Source organism: Heterodontus francisci, chromosome 5 (assembly GCF_036365525.1).
Source record: "Heterodontus francisci isolate sHetFra1 chromosome 5, sHetFra1.hap1, whole genome shotgun sequence".
In the NCBI taxonomy this organism is placed as follows: Eukaryota; Metazoa; Chordata; class Chondrichthyes; order Heterodontiformes; family Heterodontidae; genus Heterodontus; species Heterodontus francisci.
This window is the reverse complement of record NC_090375.1, coordinates 87,971,258-87,989,889: the sequence shown is the minus strand read 5'-3', so window position 1 is coordinate 87,989,889 and position 18,632 is coordinate 87,971,258. Positions and strand designations below refer to the sequence as shown.

At 41.2% G+C, this 18,632-nt stretch overlaps 1 protein-coding gene across 4 annotated transcripts in view; it reads right to left on the bottom strand.

Moving 5' to 3' along the window:
* Positions 1–18,632, bottom strand: part of trappc9 (trafficking protein particle complex subunit 9) — a 1,144,460-nt gene that overhangs the window by 7,960 nt on the left and 1,117,868 nt on the right. For all 4 annotated transcript variants that reach the window (XM_068031733.1, XM_068031737.1, XM_068031736.1 and 1 more), the window contains one exon: positions 2,531–2,754. In XM_068031733.1, the coding sequence (XP_067887834.1) occupies positions 2,531–2,754 (224 nt within the window). The remainder of the gene's footprint in view (positions 1–2,530; positions 2,755–18,632) is intronic.

Here is an 18,632-nt window from a genome sequence, read left to right as displayed (position 1 = left end):
TAAAGGGAATGTAGCCACGTGGCCAAGAGATGACTAGGGGACAAAAAGTTTCAACAGAATATGAAATGATTTACCTCAAGTGGTTATTAAGGCAGAGACTGCAACATCATTTAAAATGAAATAAAAACAGAAAGAGTTAACGTTTGAGGTCAGTGACCCTTCTTCTGAAACATTAACTTTGCTTCTCTCTCCACAGATGCTGCCAGACCTGCTGAGTTTTTCCAGCACTTCCTGTTATTATTTCAGATTTCCAGCATCTGCAGTATTTTGCTTTTATTTTAGTCATTTAAAATGGAATTGGATAAGTATTTAAAAAGGAATACAAAAGGATACAAGGAAAGGGCAAGGGAATGGGATTTCAATAATAAGCTCTAATTTAAGAACTAGCACTAGCACAGTCATAATGGGCTGAATTTTACCAGCTCGACGAAGGGGTCGTGGTGGGGGGGGGGGGGGGGGGGGTGGGGTGGGGTGGGGGGAGAGGGGGGGAGGTGGTGGGGGCCGTAAAATGCTTGCGGGAGCGGGCTGCCACGAGTCCTGACGCCGGGAAGGCCATGCCATATTTTACTGGCAGCAGCGAGGCCTCGGTGCAGCACCACCACTGCCCACCCCCCCCACCCGCTTGGTGGTGGGGCCTTCATTTAAATATTAAAATTAATTAAAATCAAATGCTAATTAACTGACCTGGTCCCGGCTGCCGTCCCACGCCGATTTTACAGCCGCCGGCCGCAAACTGCATGCCTGGTTGTGGGGCTGTTGGGAAGGGATTGAGGGTCAAATGTTCTAAAGGTGGGGAGGTAAAGTTCATTATTTTACAAATTGTTTTTTCAGTGGAAAGTGGCTATTTTGTTCATTGATAACTCAGTGAGGGGGGGTTGGAAAGGTTATTGGAAGTGTTGCTGACATTTCCTTTGTTACATCTGGGCGCCGGCACCTTAAAAAAATGTAGTGAACCCGAAGGGCTTGAAGCCCTTTAAAAATGGCTGTGGCCCCCTCTGCGTCATCGGGGGCGGCCGCTCCGCCCCCTCCATTTAAATGAGCCCCCGCGCAAAATATCGCGGGGGTTCAGCGGCAGTGCTTCTGTGTCGGAAGGCCGCCAAGTTCAAAATGAGCTGCCGCGATATGTGTCGCACTAATAAAATTCAGCCCAATAGGTCAGATGGCCTCCTTCTGTGCTGCAAATGATGCAATATTAAGCATTTCTCTGGCAGAAATGGTCTTGAAATGGCTGGACAGGCTCTTCCACAAAATTACAGGTTAGAATCATACAATGATACAACACAAAAGGAGGCCATTTGGGCCATCATGCCTGTGCCTGTTCCACTCCAGGGATTGAGCACAAAAATCAAGGCTGACACACCAATGCAGTACTGAGGATGTGCTGCACTGCCGGAGGTGCCGGCTTTCTGATGAGGTGTTAAACAGAGACCCCATCAGCTTTCTCGGGTGGATGCAGAAGATCCCTTGGCACTATTTCGAAGACGACCAGGGGAGTTATCCTTGATGTCCTGGCCAATATTTATCCCTAAATCAACATCGCAAAAGCAGATTATCTGGTTATTATCACATTGCCGTTTGTGGGAGTTTGCTGCGTGCATACTGGCTGCTGCGTTTCCTGCATTACAATAGTGACTACACTTCAAAAAGTACTTCATTGACTGTAAACTGCTTTGAGATATGCGATGGTTGCAAAAGGCACTATATAAATGCAAGTCTGTCTTTCTCTCTTTTTTTAAGGCTTCTCCAGTCTCTCCACATAATTGACATCCCTCATCCCTGATACCACTCTCGTAAATCTCTTCTGCACCCTCTGTAAAGATAAAAGATTTTATTCAACTATTGAGAGAGAAAATTTTCCTTTAAGGACAAGTTCAGGCTTTGATCAAAATTCTGTTGTGTCCAGTTCTTCCCACATTTCCGAACCAGTTTACTACTTTTGACTGATGCTATACTACATTCCAGGACTCTAAAATTGAAGATTTTCAATTTGTTTTTAAAGTTATACAAAAGGTAATTTTAAGTTGTTCTTTTCTCACACTTGCAATTTACTTTGGTATTATGTTACATCCTGTAATGATTTGGGGCAGAAAATAACTATTTAAAGCTATCATCCTTGGTCATATAGTATCAGAGATTCAAGGGGGTGAAATTTGTCTTGGGCGGCAGCGCAAATATGACACTAGCAGATCAATGGCCCATTTTACATCTGCCCAAGTTTCTTTTCCATTGACTTCATTGGAAAAACAAAAACCGGAAAGAGTGTAAAGCAGGTTGTAGATGCGCTATCATCCATTTTGCCCAACTGCTCAAGACAAATTACATCTTCTCTGAATATCAGATAAGAGATGCAACCCTTGTTTGCTTCTTGTGGACAACTTTGCACAACAAAGTTAATCCTTATCCTGTCATGTCTATTGGAATTACTTGCTAAAATTTACTGACCATTTCTGAGACATTAATAAACTATATCCTTCCTAGTAGCTGAACATAAAACAGACAGTGCATTATCATTTCCAGATAGTCTACTTACTGCATCTATATAGAATGTATTGGATCCAATTGAAGTAACAGCATTCCCAAGATCGTTGTTGTGGACCCCATTTTGATAGTCCTGGTATGGAATGACAGTAAGGGAAAAAGGGCCAACGGTGCACTTGCTCTGATTGGTGAGCTTCACTTCCAGGGACGTTGATTCGCCAGCCTGACACTCTACCACTACATCACAGTCGCAGGGCTTCCCAGCTACGAAAACATCTGCAAAAAGAGAAAACGGCCGAAGTTTACAAAGAATCCTTAAGAATTTCCAAGTATGCCCCTACTACTACAATTCTCTCCCTTCTTGTCTCAATTTTGAAGGAATACTTGGAATGCAGTTTTATACCTGGTGGTAGTGTTTCTCTGGTGCAACATTCAGGAGCTATCACAGTGAGACATCATTCCCTCTCATTGTATATACACAATTGGCAGATGTCCCCAAATAGTGCTGAGGAGCAGAACCCTGAATTGACTTTTCCTCTCCCTAGCTCAAGGACACTGAACTCAACTGTAGCATACGTATTGTTGTCATAAAATCAGCAAATCACTACAGATTAGGACTGTACTACATGATTCAGTGCCACACCAGCTGTGCTCAAAGGATAGTCTTAGTCCACCTGCGCACAAAGGATGAATCACGAATATCTGACGCATGTACCCACAATATACCCTAATGGTATTTTTTACAGGATGAACATTTAATCTGAAATGGAATAAATTGAATATATAAACACGCCTACATGGTGTACCTCTGTCAACATCTTGGAGCTCTATTGCCGAAAAAGGGAGAATAAAGACACCGTATTACTGATATAAAATTACAATCAGATCCATTAGCTTAACCTCAATTCATGATCATCTAAATACTCTGCCAGAATAAGGCAGATCTACAAAACTAGTATTTTTAGGTTAAAAAATGCATCTATTTCTCATAGCATAGAAAGAGGGGAAAGGGCCCTGCCTCAGTTAGAAAATTACCTGGATGGACTATCTAGGACAATAGCTGTGAGAGAAGGTTCAGTATTTGACAGTCAATGCTGTGAAGCCAATACACAATCATTTCTTGGAAAATGTTCTGCCTCCAACAGATAGGGTCTGCAGTGTAAATACTTTCCTGAGAAGTTACCACCGTAATAGCTCCTTTTTCATACTCACACAATTAAAACAAAGTTTGGAGGTACAAATGAAGTGACACATCTGTTACGACCAGGTGAGAAAGGTGTCTAGGGGTCCCTTTTAGCCTTTACTTGGTCTTACTGGAACAGGATTTTTTTTTTTTTAAAACACTATGTTTTGAGCTCCCCCTTGGCAAATCCTTGTTCACCACTTTCCAATTATAAGACAAAGAAATGAGCACAAGCAGGCTTTCTTAGGTTTAAAGAAGAAAAGTGAAATTTATTAAAACAAACTCTAATTCGGTTGACACCTACGGATACACGCCGCGTCCCACATTAGCATGCATACGTGATACACACATGCAAATAGAGACAGAAAAGAGCAGAAGAAAAATAAAGTAGAGAGGTTTGAGGCAATATCAGAAGAGGGGTTTTTGTTACTGTGCTTCGAGCTCGCTGTAGTCCTTGCTTGTAGGTAGATCTTGCTTTTTATTGGGGCCCAGTATTCTTCTTAAACCTTGTTCACTGTAGGAGACTTTTCTCTCTTGGGGTTCATGTGTCTTCAATGGTTTCTGAAGCTGGTGAGAGAGATGAGAGCAGACAGGAGAGGCGGTGGCAAGCCAGCCAAGAGAGGTCTGGTCAGTCCAGGAGCAAACAGCTTTCTCTCTTCAAACACTGTTTCTCCAATCTAAAACTCCCCTAGTTGGCCAGCAGGTGGTCACGTGACCGACTGGTTTGACCAGATCTCTTCTGTGTATTGGGGCAAGGACCTTTGTTCCAACACTGTCTGCTAGTATGAAAAAAAATGTCTTTCCAGCCAGGCGCTTGGCAACACCTTGTAATAGGCCTTCTTTTCTTCCCAGCAACAATTTTAAAATTTAATGTCCATTTGGCGAAATATATGTGCCTCATTCTTGGCAAGTGAGGACCTGCATGACACATCATTTACAGCACATTTAGAAAGAGAAACAGTGATGTCTTGTAAAACAATATGCTAATTTTAACTAATTAGGAATATTGGTGATAAAGTAATTCAAGTGATCTGTCCCATTCATCTCAAAGATCTGAGTTTGAATCTAGCTGGGACTGATGGGATGAAAATCTTCTCATGTAAACATCCAATGTGAAATAGGTTTCAACAAACTCAGTAATGTTCTTAGTAAGCACAGTCTCATTGGACAAAGTTGTATACAATTCACCAAATTGGCAATGTTACAGAGAGGCCATAAAGTGAGCTGATGGGGGCAATGCAGTACTTCATTAGTATAGTAAGCAGTAATAATTTTCTGAGGTTGCTGTTAAGGCACATTTTAAAAGTAGAGGGTGCTTTACCCGACAAGCACGCTCTGCTGTACGCCATTTGTGAATACTTAATCTTTACATTGGGTGCCAAAGTTAAACAGTGTTATGTTCCCTTGCACTAGTATTCCTCACACTGAAGAGCACAAATGCTCACATAAAATGACTGCAAAGGGAAATAATGTTTACTTACAGAATTAATTATTGATTAACTTAGAGACTAAAGCTCTCAGATCACAGTTCAAGATATTCTGCATACCCTTACTAAAGTTGCAGAATATTCCAGCCAATAACAACAATGGATGTTTCAGAAACACTGAATACTAAAATCACGAAGATAAAATAAAAATAGAAGCAATGAATCACCTTACTGCACATGGAGAAGTTCAGTACAAATCCATGTACTACATCACCCTGTTAAAAATGACTGCTTCAAAATACTATGTTACTAAATCAGAATTACAGTGATTTCCACCCTCTGGCACAAATGAACCATTAAAAATCACCTTGTTGGGATTCAAAAATAAACAAACAGTTATGTTGATAACTGCAGCTGGTCGCTGACATCATGAGCAAGTACCATTGATATTTTGCGCATGAACATTAATCAGGATTCTAACACTGCCTATCCACTAGATATGCTTGGGACAGAGGGACTCCACCAGAGGCAACATCACTGGTCTGCACCTTTAATGTCCAACTTAACAATGTTTCCAACAGAAATGAGAAATGGCATCAAGAACTTAAGGTATATTAGAAACCAGGACAAAACAGTCACCTGCAAAGAATACTATAATATTTTCAGTCAAGATAGTGTTATCATTCTGGATATGAAATAAACCTTGAAGTAGTTGCATAGGTCACCAGCACTGCAATATGGAAATGCATGGAGCTATCCTCAATGGCTTCAAATTGCAGATCCTACTAAATGGATAGCGTCTGTCCAATTTTTATGCTCGCTGGTTATAGAGAGAGAAAACAAGACACCAGGGAGTGATTACCTCCAATTTAAGTGGCATGCTAAAACAATGCCATGAAATTATATTACTTCCTTATAATTAATTATATGGACAACTATTAATATTGTGGATGATTTTATTCAGTTTATGATTTTTTGTGGTGTAGTGTGTTACGACCGAAGCGGGAGGAGTGCACTTTTTATTTTAGTTCCACTTCTCCACAGTCACAACATATATTTAAATTTTTTCCCACTTACCGATGCAATCATAGACTCTATTTTTATTCCAAAGTAAAACATACCAACCAGGTTTCTTTAATAAACAACAAAATTATCAGTTTATTAATAAACAAATCTTAACTAGTAATAAAGTAAAGCATAAACACACAGATTGAAATATTAATGTTCCCTTTTTACGTTAGCCCCTCATACACACACACATATATATATTTTCACCGGTTAACTGGAAAAATAAAGGGATTTGCTTTTTACAGCTCTATTACAAAAAGAAAGACAAAAACACATAGGTTAGATACTTGCTAATTCTTGAAGAAAAAAGAGAAAATATGGAAAGATGTCCTTTGTCTTAGTTTGGCGTCCCAAGTGTGTATAGATGGCTGTCAGTGAGATCTTCCTAGAACAGTTCTTTTCAGGCGACATTGAATGTCAGTTTGGTAGGTTTCCAGGAAATGCAGCAACAGAGGTTTCAGACAGATGCCTTACAGGAGGAATGCAGCCACAGTTTCAGTCTGCTTCATACACTTGCTTAGGTTTCCAGGAAATGCAGCAACAGAGGTTTCAGACAGATGCCTTACAGGAGGAATGCAGCCACAGTTTCAGTCTGCTTCATACACTTGCTTAGGTTTCCAGGAAATGCAGCAACAGAGGTTTCAGACAGATGCCTTACAGGAGGAATGCAGCCACAGTTTCAGTCTGCTTCATACACTTGCTTTTCAGCTCCTTGAGAGATGGAAAACTGGCAGGCTTTTTCCAAACTACTGGAACAGATCGAGTTGGGGTGGTTTGCTCTTCTTGACAAGTTTTCTCCGACTGTCTTTTCAAACCATTGCTCATATCCCAATTCACATAAGAATATAAGAACTAGGAGCAGGAGTAGGCAATTCAGCCCCTCGAGCCTGCTCCGCTATTCAATACAATCATGGCTGATTTCATCTTGGCCTCAACTCCACTTTCCTGCCCATTTTCCATAACCCCTCAACCCATTTCTAATTAAAAATCGGTCTATCTCCTCCTTAAATGTACCCAATGTCTCGGCATCCACCACACTCTGGGGTAGTGAATTCCACAGATTCACGACCCTTTGAGAGAAGTAATTTCTCTTCATCTCTGTTTTAAATCTGCTACCCCTTATCCTAAAACTATGACCTCTCGTTCTACATTGCCCCAAAAGAGGAAACATCCTCTCTATGTCTACTTTGTCAATCCCCTTAATCATCTTATATACCTCAATTAGATCTCCTCTCATTCTTCTAAACTGCTCAATCTCTCTTCATAAGACAAGCCCCCCATCTCTGGAATCAATCTAGTGAACCTCCTCTGAACTGCCTCCAATGCAACTACATCCCTCCTCAAGTAAGGGAACCAAAAACTGTACGCAATACTCCAGGTGTGGTCTCACTAATGCCTTGTACAGTTGCAGCAACACTTCCCTACTTTTATACTCTATTCCTTTAGCAATAAATGCCAAAATTCCATTTGCCTTCCTTATCACCTGCTGTACCTGCAAACTAGTTTTCTGCGATTCATGCACAAGGACACCCAGATCCCTCTGCACCGAAGCACTCTGAAGTTTCTCTCCATTTAGATAATAATTTGCCTTTCTATTCTTCCGACCAAAATGGATAACCTCACATTTATCCACATTAAAATCCATCTGCCAAATTTTGGCCCATTTATCTAATCTATCCATATCCATTTGTAGATTTCTTATTTCTTTATTGCAACTTACTGTCCCACCTATTTTAGTGTCATCTGCAAATTTGGCTATAGTACCTTCTATCCCTGCATCCAAGTCATTTATATAGATTGTAAATAGTTGGGGCCCGAGGACCGAACCCTGTGGCACCCCACTAGTTACATCTTGCCAACCAGAAAAGGACCCATTTATCCCAACTCTCCGTTTTCTGTTTGTTAGCCAATCCTCTATCCAAGCTAATAAATTGCCCCTAACCCCATGTGAACTTACCTTGTGTATTAACCTTTTGTGTGGCACCTTATCAAATGCCTTCTGGAAGTCCATATAATCTATATCTACAGGATCCCCATTATCGACTTTGCTTGTTGCAGCTTCGAAGAACTCTAGCAAATTAGTTAAACACGATTTACCCTTCATAAAACCATGCTGTCTCTGATGGATTGCGTTTTGACTTTCTAAATGTCCTGCTATTACTTTCTTAATAATGGATTCTAACAATTTCCCAACGACAGATGTTAAACTAACTGGTCTATCGTTTCCTACTTTCTGCCTCCCTCCCTTTTTGAATAAGGGCATTACATTAGCTTTTTTCTAATCCACTGGAACCTTTCCAGTATCCAGAGAATTTTGGAATATTATAACCAATGGATCCACTATCTCCACTGCCACTTCCTTTAAGACCCTAGGATGTAGGCCATCAGGCCCTGGGGACTTGTCTGCCTTCAACCCCAATAGTTTGCTCAGTACTTTTTCCCTAGTGATGATGATTGTTCTAAGTTCCTCCCTTTCTATAACCTCTGCATTACCTGGGATGGTACTAGTGTCCTCCACCTGAAGCAAAATACTGAATTAGTGTCTCTGCCATTTCTGTGTTCCCTTCTATTAACTCCCCAGTCTTATCCTCCAAAGGACCAACATTCATTTTAGCTACTCTCATCCTTTTGATATACTTATAGAAGCTTTTGCTATCCGTTTTTATATTTTGCACTAGTTTTCTTTCATAATTTACCTTTGCTCTTATTACTTTTTTCGTAACCCTTTGTTGATCTTTATAAGTTTCCCAATCTTCCAGCCTGCCACTGGCCTTTGCAATATGGTATGCCTTAGTTTTTGTCTTTCTGTTATCCTTACTTTCCTTGCTTAGCCATGGATGTTTTTTCCCCCTCCTGGAATCTTTCTTCCTCTCTGGAATATATTTTAGTTGGGATAGCTTGAATATCTCCTTAAACATCTGCCACTGCTCGACAACTGTCCGAACTTGTAGTCTTCCTGCCCAGTCCACTAGGGCCAAATCTGTCCTCATGCCTATATAATTACCTTTGTTCAACTCTAGAACGCTCGTGTGGAACTCCAGCTTCTCGCCCTCAAACTGAATTTGAAATTCTAGCATGCTATGATCACTTTTCCCTCGAGGATCCTCAACAATGAGATCATTAATTAATCCCATCTCATTACACAACACCAAATCTGGAATAGTCTGCTCTCTGGTTGGTTCCACAACATATTGCTCCAAAAAACATTCAATGAACTCTCCCTCGAGGCTACCCTTGCCAATTTGACTGATCCAGTCTATATGCATATGAAAATCACCCATGATTATTGCCGTACCTTTCTTACAAGCCCCAAGTATTTCCTGGTTTATACTGTGCTTCACTGCGGAACAACTGTTTGGGGACCTATAGATTACTCCCACCAGGGACTTCTTTCCCTTGGTATTTCTTATTTCCATCCAGACTGATTCTACGCCTTAATCTCCAGTGCCTATATCCTTTCTCACTACAGCACTGATCTCTTCCTTCACTATCAAAGCTACACCACCTCCTTTTCCTTCCTGTCTATCCTTCTGAAATACTGAGTACCCTTGGATATTCAATTCCCAAACCTGGTTTCCCTGCAACCACGTCTCAGTAATCATCACCAAATCATACCCATTTGTCTCTATTTGCACTGTTAACTCATTTAGTTTATTCCGAATGCTTTGTGCATTCAGATACAAAGCCTTTAAGTTTGTTCTATTATTAAATTTCCCTACTCTTGTATAATTCCTTGGTGCAATATGATGTTCACATGTTCTGTCCCTTCCTTTTATTTTCTGGTAACAATCAGCCTCACCACTAACCTGCACTCCTACCTTCTCCTTTAACTTCCTGTTTTTCCATGCAACTGAACCCTCCCCCCCCACCCCCCACTATTTCATTTAAAGCCCTATCTACAGCCCTAGTTATGCGATTCACCAGGACTCTGGTCCCAGCATGATTCAGGTGCAGACCGTCTCATCGGAACAGCTCCCTCCTTCCCCAGTACTGGTGCCAATGTCCCACGAATTTGAACTCATTTCTCCCACACCAATCTTTGAGCCACGCATTTACTTCTTTAATCTTATTGACCCTTTGCCAATTTGCTCGTGACTCAGGTAGTAATCCGGAGATTATTACCTTTTTGGTTCTGCTTTTTAATTTAGCCCCTAGCTGCTCATATCCCCTCAGCAGAACCTCTAACCTCGTTCTACCTCTATCGTTGGTACCTACGTGGACCACGGCAACTGGATGTTTCCCCTCCCACTCCAAGTTCCTCTGCAGCCCAGATGAGATATCCCGAGCCCTGGCACCAGGTAGGCAACAGAGCCTTCGGGACTCTCGATCCTGGCCACAGAGAACAGTGTCTATGCCCCTAACTATACTAGCCCCAATTACGACTACATTTCTCTTTTCTCCCCCCACTTGAATGGCTCCCTGTACCACGGTGCTGTGGCCAGTTTGTTCATCCTCCCTACAGTCCCTGCTCTCGTCCACACAGGGAGCAAGAATCTCGAACCAGTTGGACAAGGACAATGGCTGAGGCTCTTGCAGCACTACCTCCTGGATCCCTCTATCTGCCTCACTCATAGTTACACCCTCCTGTCCCTGACCACTGGCTGAATTTAAGGTAGTTAAACTAAGGGGTGTGACTGCCTCCTGAAACAGTGTCCAATTAACTCTCCCCCTCCCTGATGTGTCGTGGTGTCCAAAGCTCAGACTCCAGCTCATCAACTCTGAGTCGAGTTCCTCGAGCAGCCAACACTTGCTACAGATGTGTTCACCAGGAACCACAAAGGGGTCCACCAGCTCCCACCTCATGCAGGCACAACACATCACTGTCCAAAGCGGAGCCATAAACAATGTATAAAGAGACAAGCCTCCAGACCTCTATAAATCCTGATCTGTCATTTTTCTCTAAACATCTTCTTCAAGTCAAAAACAACCCCTGCTGGGTAATTATTTGAAGACAGGTGCCCTCCAGTAACTGTTTTCAAAGCTAAACCTCTCAGTGACCGTGGTAAAGAAAAAATCCATTGTCTTTTCAGTTTTTCCAAAATAAACCAATGTCTATCTCTAAAATATATAAGTCCTAAACAAGATACTTAAAAATATAGAAGCACGCGTAACAAGTGATTGTCAATCTGGATGACATTCAATATAAAAGATTAACAATCATGATGAAATTATTGCAAGCTTAACATAAAAATTACAGTTGTATACATTTTTTGGAAAGTATATATTGTATTGTTTACTTATAGCCAGTATATATTAGACTTAGATTTCTAGTTTTCTCTTAAACTTTTAACCCCCTGGGAATGGAACATTTTGAGGTTGATGTTTCCTCCAAAACACTAACAACATATTTTTAAAAGTCACTTTTAGCTATGTATTGCATAGTAAATATGTGATAACATAATCACATTTGTGGGGTATTGAACTAAAGAAAGATCGTGCATATACATAGCATCTTTCATGACCTCAGGACATCCTAAATCACTTCACAGCCAATGAAATACTTTTGAAGTGTAGTCACTTTTGTATAAAAACATAAGAAATAGGAGCTGGAGTAGGCCATTTGGCCCTTCGAACCTGCTCGTCCATTCAATAAGATGAAGGCTGATCTTCTACCTCAACTCCAGCTTTCTGCACTATCCCCATATGCCTTAATACCCCCAAATCTATCGATCTACTAAACAACTAAGCATCCACAGCTCTCTGGGGGAGAGAATTCCAAAGATTTACAACCTTTTGAGTGAAGAAATTTCTCCTCATCTCAGTCCTAAATGGTCAACTGATTATTCTGAGACTGTGACCCCCATGTTCTAGATTCCAACTAGAGGAAAAATCCTCTTACCATCTATCCTGTCAAGTCCCTTAAGAATTCTATATGTTTCATTTAAATGGGCGGCACAGTGGCGCAGTGGTTAGCACCGCAGCCTCACAGCTCCAGGGACCCGGGTTCGATTCCGGGTACTGCCTGTGTGGAGTTTGCAAGTTCTCCCTGTGTTTGCGTGGGTTTCCTCCGGGTGCTCCGGTTTCCTCCCACAAGCCAAAAGACTTGCAGGTTGATAGGTAAATTGGCCATTATAAATTGTCACTAGTATAGGTAGGTGGTAGGGAAATATAGGGACAGGTGGGGATGTTTGGTAGGAATATGGGATTAGTGTAGGATTAGTATAAATGGGTGGTTGATGTTCGGCACAGACTCGGTGGGCCGAAGGGCCTGTTTCAGTGCTGTATCTCTAATCTAATCTAATCTAATCTAATCTAAATCACCTCACATTCTTCTAAATTTTAGGGAATATAGGCCTAGTCTGCTCACTCTCTTCCCATAGGACAATCCTCTCATGTCTTAGGAATCAGCTTAGTGAACCTTCGTTGTACTCCCTCTAAGGCAAGTATATCTTACCCCAAGAATGGAGAGCAAAACTGTACACAGTATTCCAAGTGTTGTTCACCAAGGTCCTAAATAATTACAGGAAGCCTTCTTTACTCTTAAACTCCAATCCCTTTTTAATAAAGCTAACATACCATTTTCCTTCTTGCTTGCTGTACCTGCATCTAAACTTTCTGTGATTCGTGCAGAAAGAAACCCAGTTCCCTCTGAATACCAATATTTCCCAGTCTCTCACTACTATTACTAATATTATGCTGTTCTATTTTTCCTTCCAAAGTGGATAACTTTGCATTTCCCCATACTATAATCCAAATGCTACGTTCTTGCCCACTCACTCAACCTTGGCAGCCTCTTTGCATCCGCCTCACAGTTCACTTTCCCATCTAACTTTGCATCATCAGCCAACATTATAATTGATCCCCTCATCTAAGTCATTGATATAGATTGTAAATAGCTGTGGCCCAAACACTGATCCTTGTGGTACCCCACTAGTTAAAATCTGCCAACCCAAAAATAACCCATTTATTCCTGCTCTTTGTTTTCTGTCCATTAACCAATCCTCAATCTCTGCTAATATTTTACCTCCAAAAAGTGGCACAGATCCGGGAAAATGGGAAATATGCAAAGAGCAGCAAAGAGTGACAAAGCAGCTAGTAAGACTACAAAAAGGGAGCATGAAAAGAAATTTGCTTGGGATATCAAAATCACAAAAAACTTTTACAATTATTTTAGGGAAAAGAAGGTGGTCAGAAGCAATCTGGGCCCCTTAAAAACTGTCAATGAAAATAAGGAAATGATGGGCATGCTGATTAATTACTTTGTGCCAGTATTTACAGTAGAGGAAGAGGTCAGCAGTTCAGACATCCCAAGGAAACTAATATTGAATCATGGACAGGGATCAACAAAATTAACTTAAGAAAGATAACAGTAATGGAGAAATTAATGGCACTAAAGAGTGACAAACTGCCAGGAGCAGAAGGTGGCCACCCCAGGGTTTTAAAATAAGTAGGTGAGAACATTGCAGATGCCCTATTATCTTCCAAAGTTCTCTCAATTTGGGAGTCAATCCTTTAGATTGGAAAATTGGGCATGTCACTCCGCTATTTAAGAAAAGTGAGACAGGAAAACCAGGGAATTATAGACCAGTTAGCCTGATATCCGTTTTTGGGAAGTTAAGGATAGGGTGCCATAACACCATGAAAATTTTCAGCTGATCAGAGAGAGCCAGCATGGATTTATAAAAGGTAGGTCACGCCTGATGAATCTGATTGAATTTTTTGAAGAGGTGACTAAAGTAGTGGACAGGGGTATGTCTATGAATGTTATTTGTATGGACTTCCAGAAGGCATTCGATAAAGTCCCTCATAAGAGTATTTGCTCAAGCTGAAGTTCATGGAATTGAAGGCAAATTATTGACCTGGTTAGGATATTGGCTGAGTGGCAGGAGACAGAGTAGGGATAATGGGTGGGTCCTCTGTTCGGCAGTATATGACTAGTGGTATCCTGCAAGGGTCTGTATTGGAGCCTCAACTATTCACTGTATTTATCAATGACTTAGATGATGGAATAGAAAGCCACATATCCAAATTTGCTGATGACACAAAGATAGGCAGTATTGTAAGCAGTATAGATAGAAGCATAAAATTACAAAGAGATATTGATAGATTAAGTGAATGGGTAGAATTGTGGCAAATGAATTTCAATGTAGGCAAAAAGGATAGAACAGGGTAGGTTCTAAATGGCAAAAAGCTAGAAACAGTGGAGGTCCGAACAGTGTGGGGTTCCAGGTACAGAGACCATTAAAGTGTCATGAATAGGTACATAAAATAATCAAAAAGACTAATGGAATGCTGGCCTTTATATCCAGAGGACTAGAATACAAGGGGGTAGAAGTCATGCTTCAGCTATACAAAGCTCTGGTTAGACCACACCTAGAGTATTGCGAGGGTTGTATCCCAGAAATTTATAAGGTTGATTTGATCGTAGGGGATCAGATAGGGTAGATTGGGACAAACTATTTCCTCTCGTTAATTAGAGCCAGACCTTTCAGGAGTGAAATTAGGAAAGACCTTTTCACGTAAAGGGTGGTAGAAGTTTGGAACTCACTTCTGAAAATGGCAATTGATGCTAAATCAATTGTTAATTTTAAAACTGAGATTGATAGATTTTTATAAGCCAAGGGTATTAAGGGATATAGGACAAAGGCGGGTCAGCCATGATCTCATTGAGTGATAGAATACCTTGAGGGGTGAAATGGCTTACTCCTGTTCCTATGTTCCCAATCCCATGAACTCTATTTTCTGTAATAACCTCTTGCATGGTACCTTATTAAATGGTTTTTGAAAATCTAAATATACCACGTCCACTGATTCCCCTTCTCCATCCTATTAGTTGCATCCTCAAAAAACTGACAGATTTGTTAAACACAATTCCCTTTTCATAAACCATTGTGGACTCTGCCAAATGTATTATGATTTTCTAATTGCCCTGTTATCACATCCCTAATAAAATATTCTAGCATTTTCCTATATTGCAACAGTTACCACACTTCAAAAGTATTTCACTGGGTGTAAAGCACTTTGGGATGTCCTAAGGTCATGAAAGGTGCTATATAAATCATCTTTCTTTTTTCTACTACAGATGTCAGGCTACTGCCTATAGTTCCCTATTTTCTCTCTCCCTCCTTTCTCAAATACGCTTGCTACCTTCCAATCCATGCAGACTGTTCTAGAATCGAGGGAACTCGGGAAGATCAAAACCAATGCATTCATTATCTCTGTAGCTACCTCTTTTAAAATCCTAGGGTGCAGGCCATCTGATTCAGGAGGTTTGCCATCTTTTAGACCCATTAATTTGTCCAGTACTATTTCTTTACCAATACTAATTTCCTTAAGTTCCTTGGTGTCCCACTATCTCCTGAATGTTTTTTTGTGTCTCCAATGCAAAGTTGGATACAAAGTATTTGTTTAATGTCTCTGCCTTTTGCTTATTCCCCAATATAACTTCTCCTATCTTTGCTCTCATGGGCCCACATTTGCTTTCACTAATTTCTTCCTTTATATATAAAGCAATAGAAACTTTTACAATATTCTCTTTTACTTTATCAATTTCTTGGTCGTCCTTTGCCGAATTATAAAATCCTCCCAATTTTCAGGCCTACTACTCTTTTTGGCAGCATTATAAGTCTCTTCCTTTAATAGATACTATTTTTAATTTCTCGTTAGCCACGGTTGGATCATGTTTTCTGTAGGGTTTTTATTCCTTAAAGGAATGTACATTTGTTGCAAATTATGAATTAATTCTTTAAATGCTAGCCAGTTCTTGTCCTCCGTCATATCGTTTAATGTAGTTTCCCAATCTACCTTAGCCAACTTGCCCCTCATACCTACGTAGTTTGCTTTGTTCAGATTTAAGACCCTAGTTTCAGAAAGATCCTTTCTCTCTACTATTTTTAATCTTATCTTTTATTATCAGAGCAACACCTCTCTACTTTCCATTTTGCCTATCTCTTCTAAAAGTCAAGCATCTTAGAGTATTTAGTTCCCAGCCTTGGACACTCTGCAACCAAGTCTCTCTAATAGATATTAGATCAAACCCGTTTATTTCTACCTGTGCTATTAATTCATCTATTTTGTTGCGAATGCTTCACACATTCAGATATAGTGCCTTTAGCTTTAACTTTTTTCTTTTTTCCCTGATGTCACCTCAAGCACTAATGCCCTATTACTTGTTAAGCTCTCTGTCCCTTCGTGAGCCACTCTGCTTACTTTTATCCAAATTGTTACTTTGCTGTGCAGCATTAACATTTCTCTACTGCCTCCTCTTCACTATGGACATCCAATCTCTCTACACTTCCATCCCCCACCAGGATGGTTTAAGGGCTCTCTGCTTCTTCCTTGAAGCCTTCCACCACCACCCTCCTCCGCCTGGCTGAACATGTTCTCACATTGAACAACTTCTCCTTCAACTCAACTCACTTCCTTCAAGTTAAAGGTGTTGCTATGGGTACCCGCATGGGTCCTAGTTATGCCTGTCTTTTTGTGGGATATGTCGAACATTCCTTGTTCCAGTCCTATTCAGGCCCCCTCCCCCAACTCTTCTTCCGGTACATTGATGACTGTATCTCTGCCGTTTCCTGCTCTCACCGGAACTGGAAAGCTTTATCAACTTTGCTTCCAATTTCCACCCTTCTCTCACCTTTACATGATTCATCTCCGACACTTCTTTTCCCTTCCTCGACGACTTTGTCTCCATCTCTGGGGATAGGCTGTCTACTAATATTCATTATAAGCCCACCGACTCCCACAGCTACCTTGACTACAGTTCTTCACACCCTGCCTCCTGTAAGGACTCCATTCCATTCTCCCAGTTTCTCCCATCTCCGACTCATCTGCTCTGACGAAAAAACCTTCCACAACAGCACTTCTGATATGTCTTCCTTTTTCCTCAACCGAGGATTCCCTCCCACTGTGGTTGGCAGGGCCCTCAACCGTGTCCGGCCCATTTCCCGCACCTCTACCCTCACCCCTTCCCCTCCCTCCCAGAACCGCAACAGGGTTCCCCTTGTCCTAACTTTTCACCCCACCAGCCTCCACATCCAAAGGATCATCCTCCATCATTTCCGCCACATCCAGCGTGATGCCACTACCAAACGCATCTTCCCCTCCCTTCCCCTGTCAGCATTCCGAAGGGATTGTTCCCTCTGCGACACCCTGGTCCACTCCTCCATTACTGCCAACACCTCATCCCCTTCCCACGGCACCTTCCCATGCAATCGTAGGAGGTGTAATACCTGCCCATTTACCTCCTCTCTCCTCACTATCCAAGGCCCCAAACACTCCTTTCAGGTGAAGCAGCAATTTACTTGTACTTCTTTCAATTTAGTATACTGTATTCGCTGCTCACAATGGAGAGACCAAACGCAGATTGGGTGACCACTTTGCGGAACACCTCCGCTCAGTCCGAGAGCACGACCCCGAGCTTCCGGTTGCTTTCAACACACTCCCCCTGCTCGCATGCTCACATATCTGTCCTGGGCTTGCTGCAGTGTTCCAGTGAACATCAACGCAAGCTCGAGGAACAGCATCTCATTTACCAATTAGGCACGCTACAGCCTACCGGACTGAAAATTGAGTTCAATAATTTCAGAGCATGACGGGCCCCTCTTTTTTATTTTTAGTTGCTTTTTTTCTTTTTCTTTTTATTTCATTTTAGTTTGTTTCATCATTCTTTTTTGTTACCATGTGCCTTCCCACTTTTTTCATGTTTGTGCTTTTGGCCAGGGCTGTTCATTTTTCTCTCAATTCACACCCTTTCTGCACTAATGCTTTGTCTTTCAGCACACCATTAACACACCCTTTGCCTTTGCTCCACGGCCTTCTCCAGTTATTCTCTGTGAGCCTTTGCCCTATCAACACCTTCCCTTTTGTTATCTCTTGACCCACCCCCATTTTATTTGCTTAAAACCTTTCTTTGACAGTTCTGATGAAAGGTCACTGACCTGAAACGTTAACTTTGCTTCTCTCTCCACAGATGCTGCCAGACCTCCTGAGTATTTCCAGGATTTTTTGTTTTTATTTAGCATTTCTCTTACTGCTTTTGAATTTACTTTATTTATGTAAGGTAGGTAAATAAACAGTACACTGTGAAATATATACTTCACCACACTCTTCACTATATAAAAGAATAATGTAACTCACTTTCTCTTTTTACATAGGGTTGAATTTCAATGGCTATATGCCCACCTTTTAGCTGTAACTTCGGTGGAAGAAATATGGAGACCCATTTTTTAAAAATTCGTTCTTGGGATGTCAGCATTTTAGCCCTATTTACATTGCGTTCCCAGGGTTTCGGTAGCTCTTTTCCCAAAGTAATGGCAGACAAGTGGAAGAGCACTGTTGAAAGTCACCAAGTTTCTTTGATGGTAGTGACAATGTTGCTTACCTTTCTTTCAAAAGCTGGCACTCACTTTCTTTTTAAAGTGCAGACTGTTGGCTGCAAGATTCACTCACTGTTTATTGAAATTAGACACTATCAATATAATCTGGTAAAGAGAGACATATGAGATCTTAGCTGTCAATCAGCGAGGCCTCCA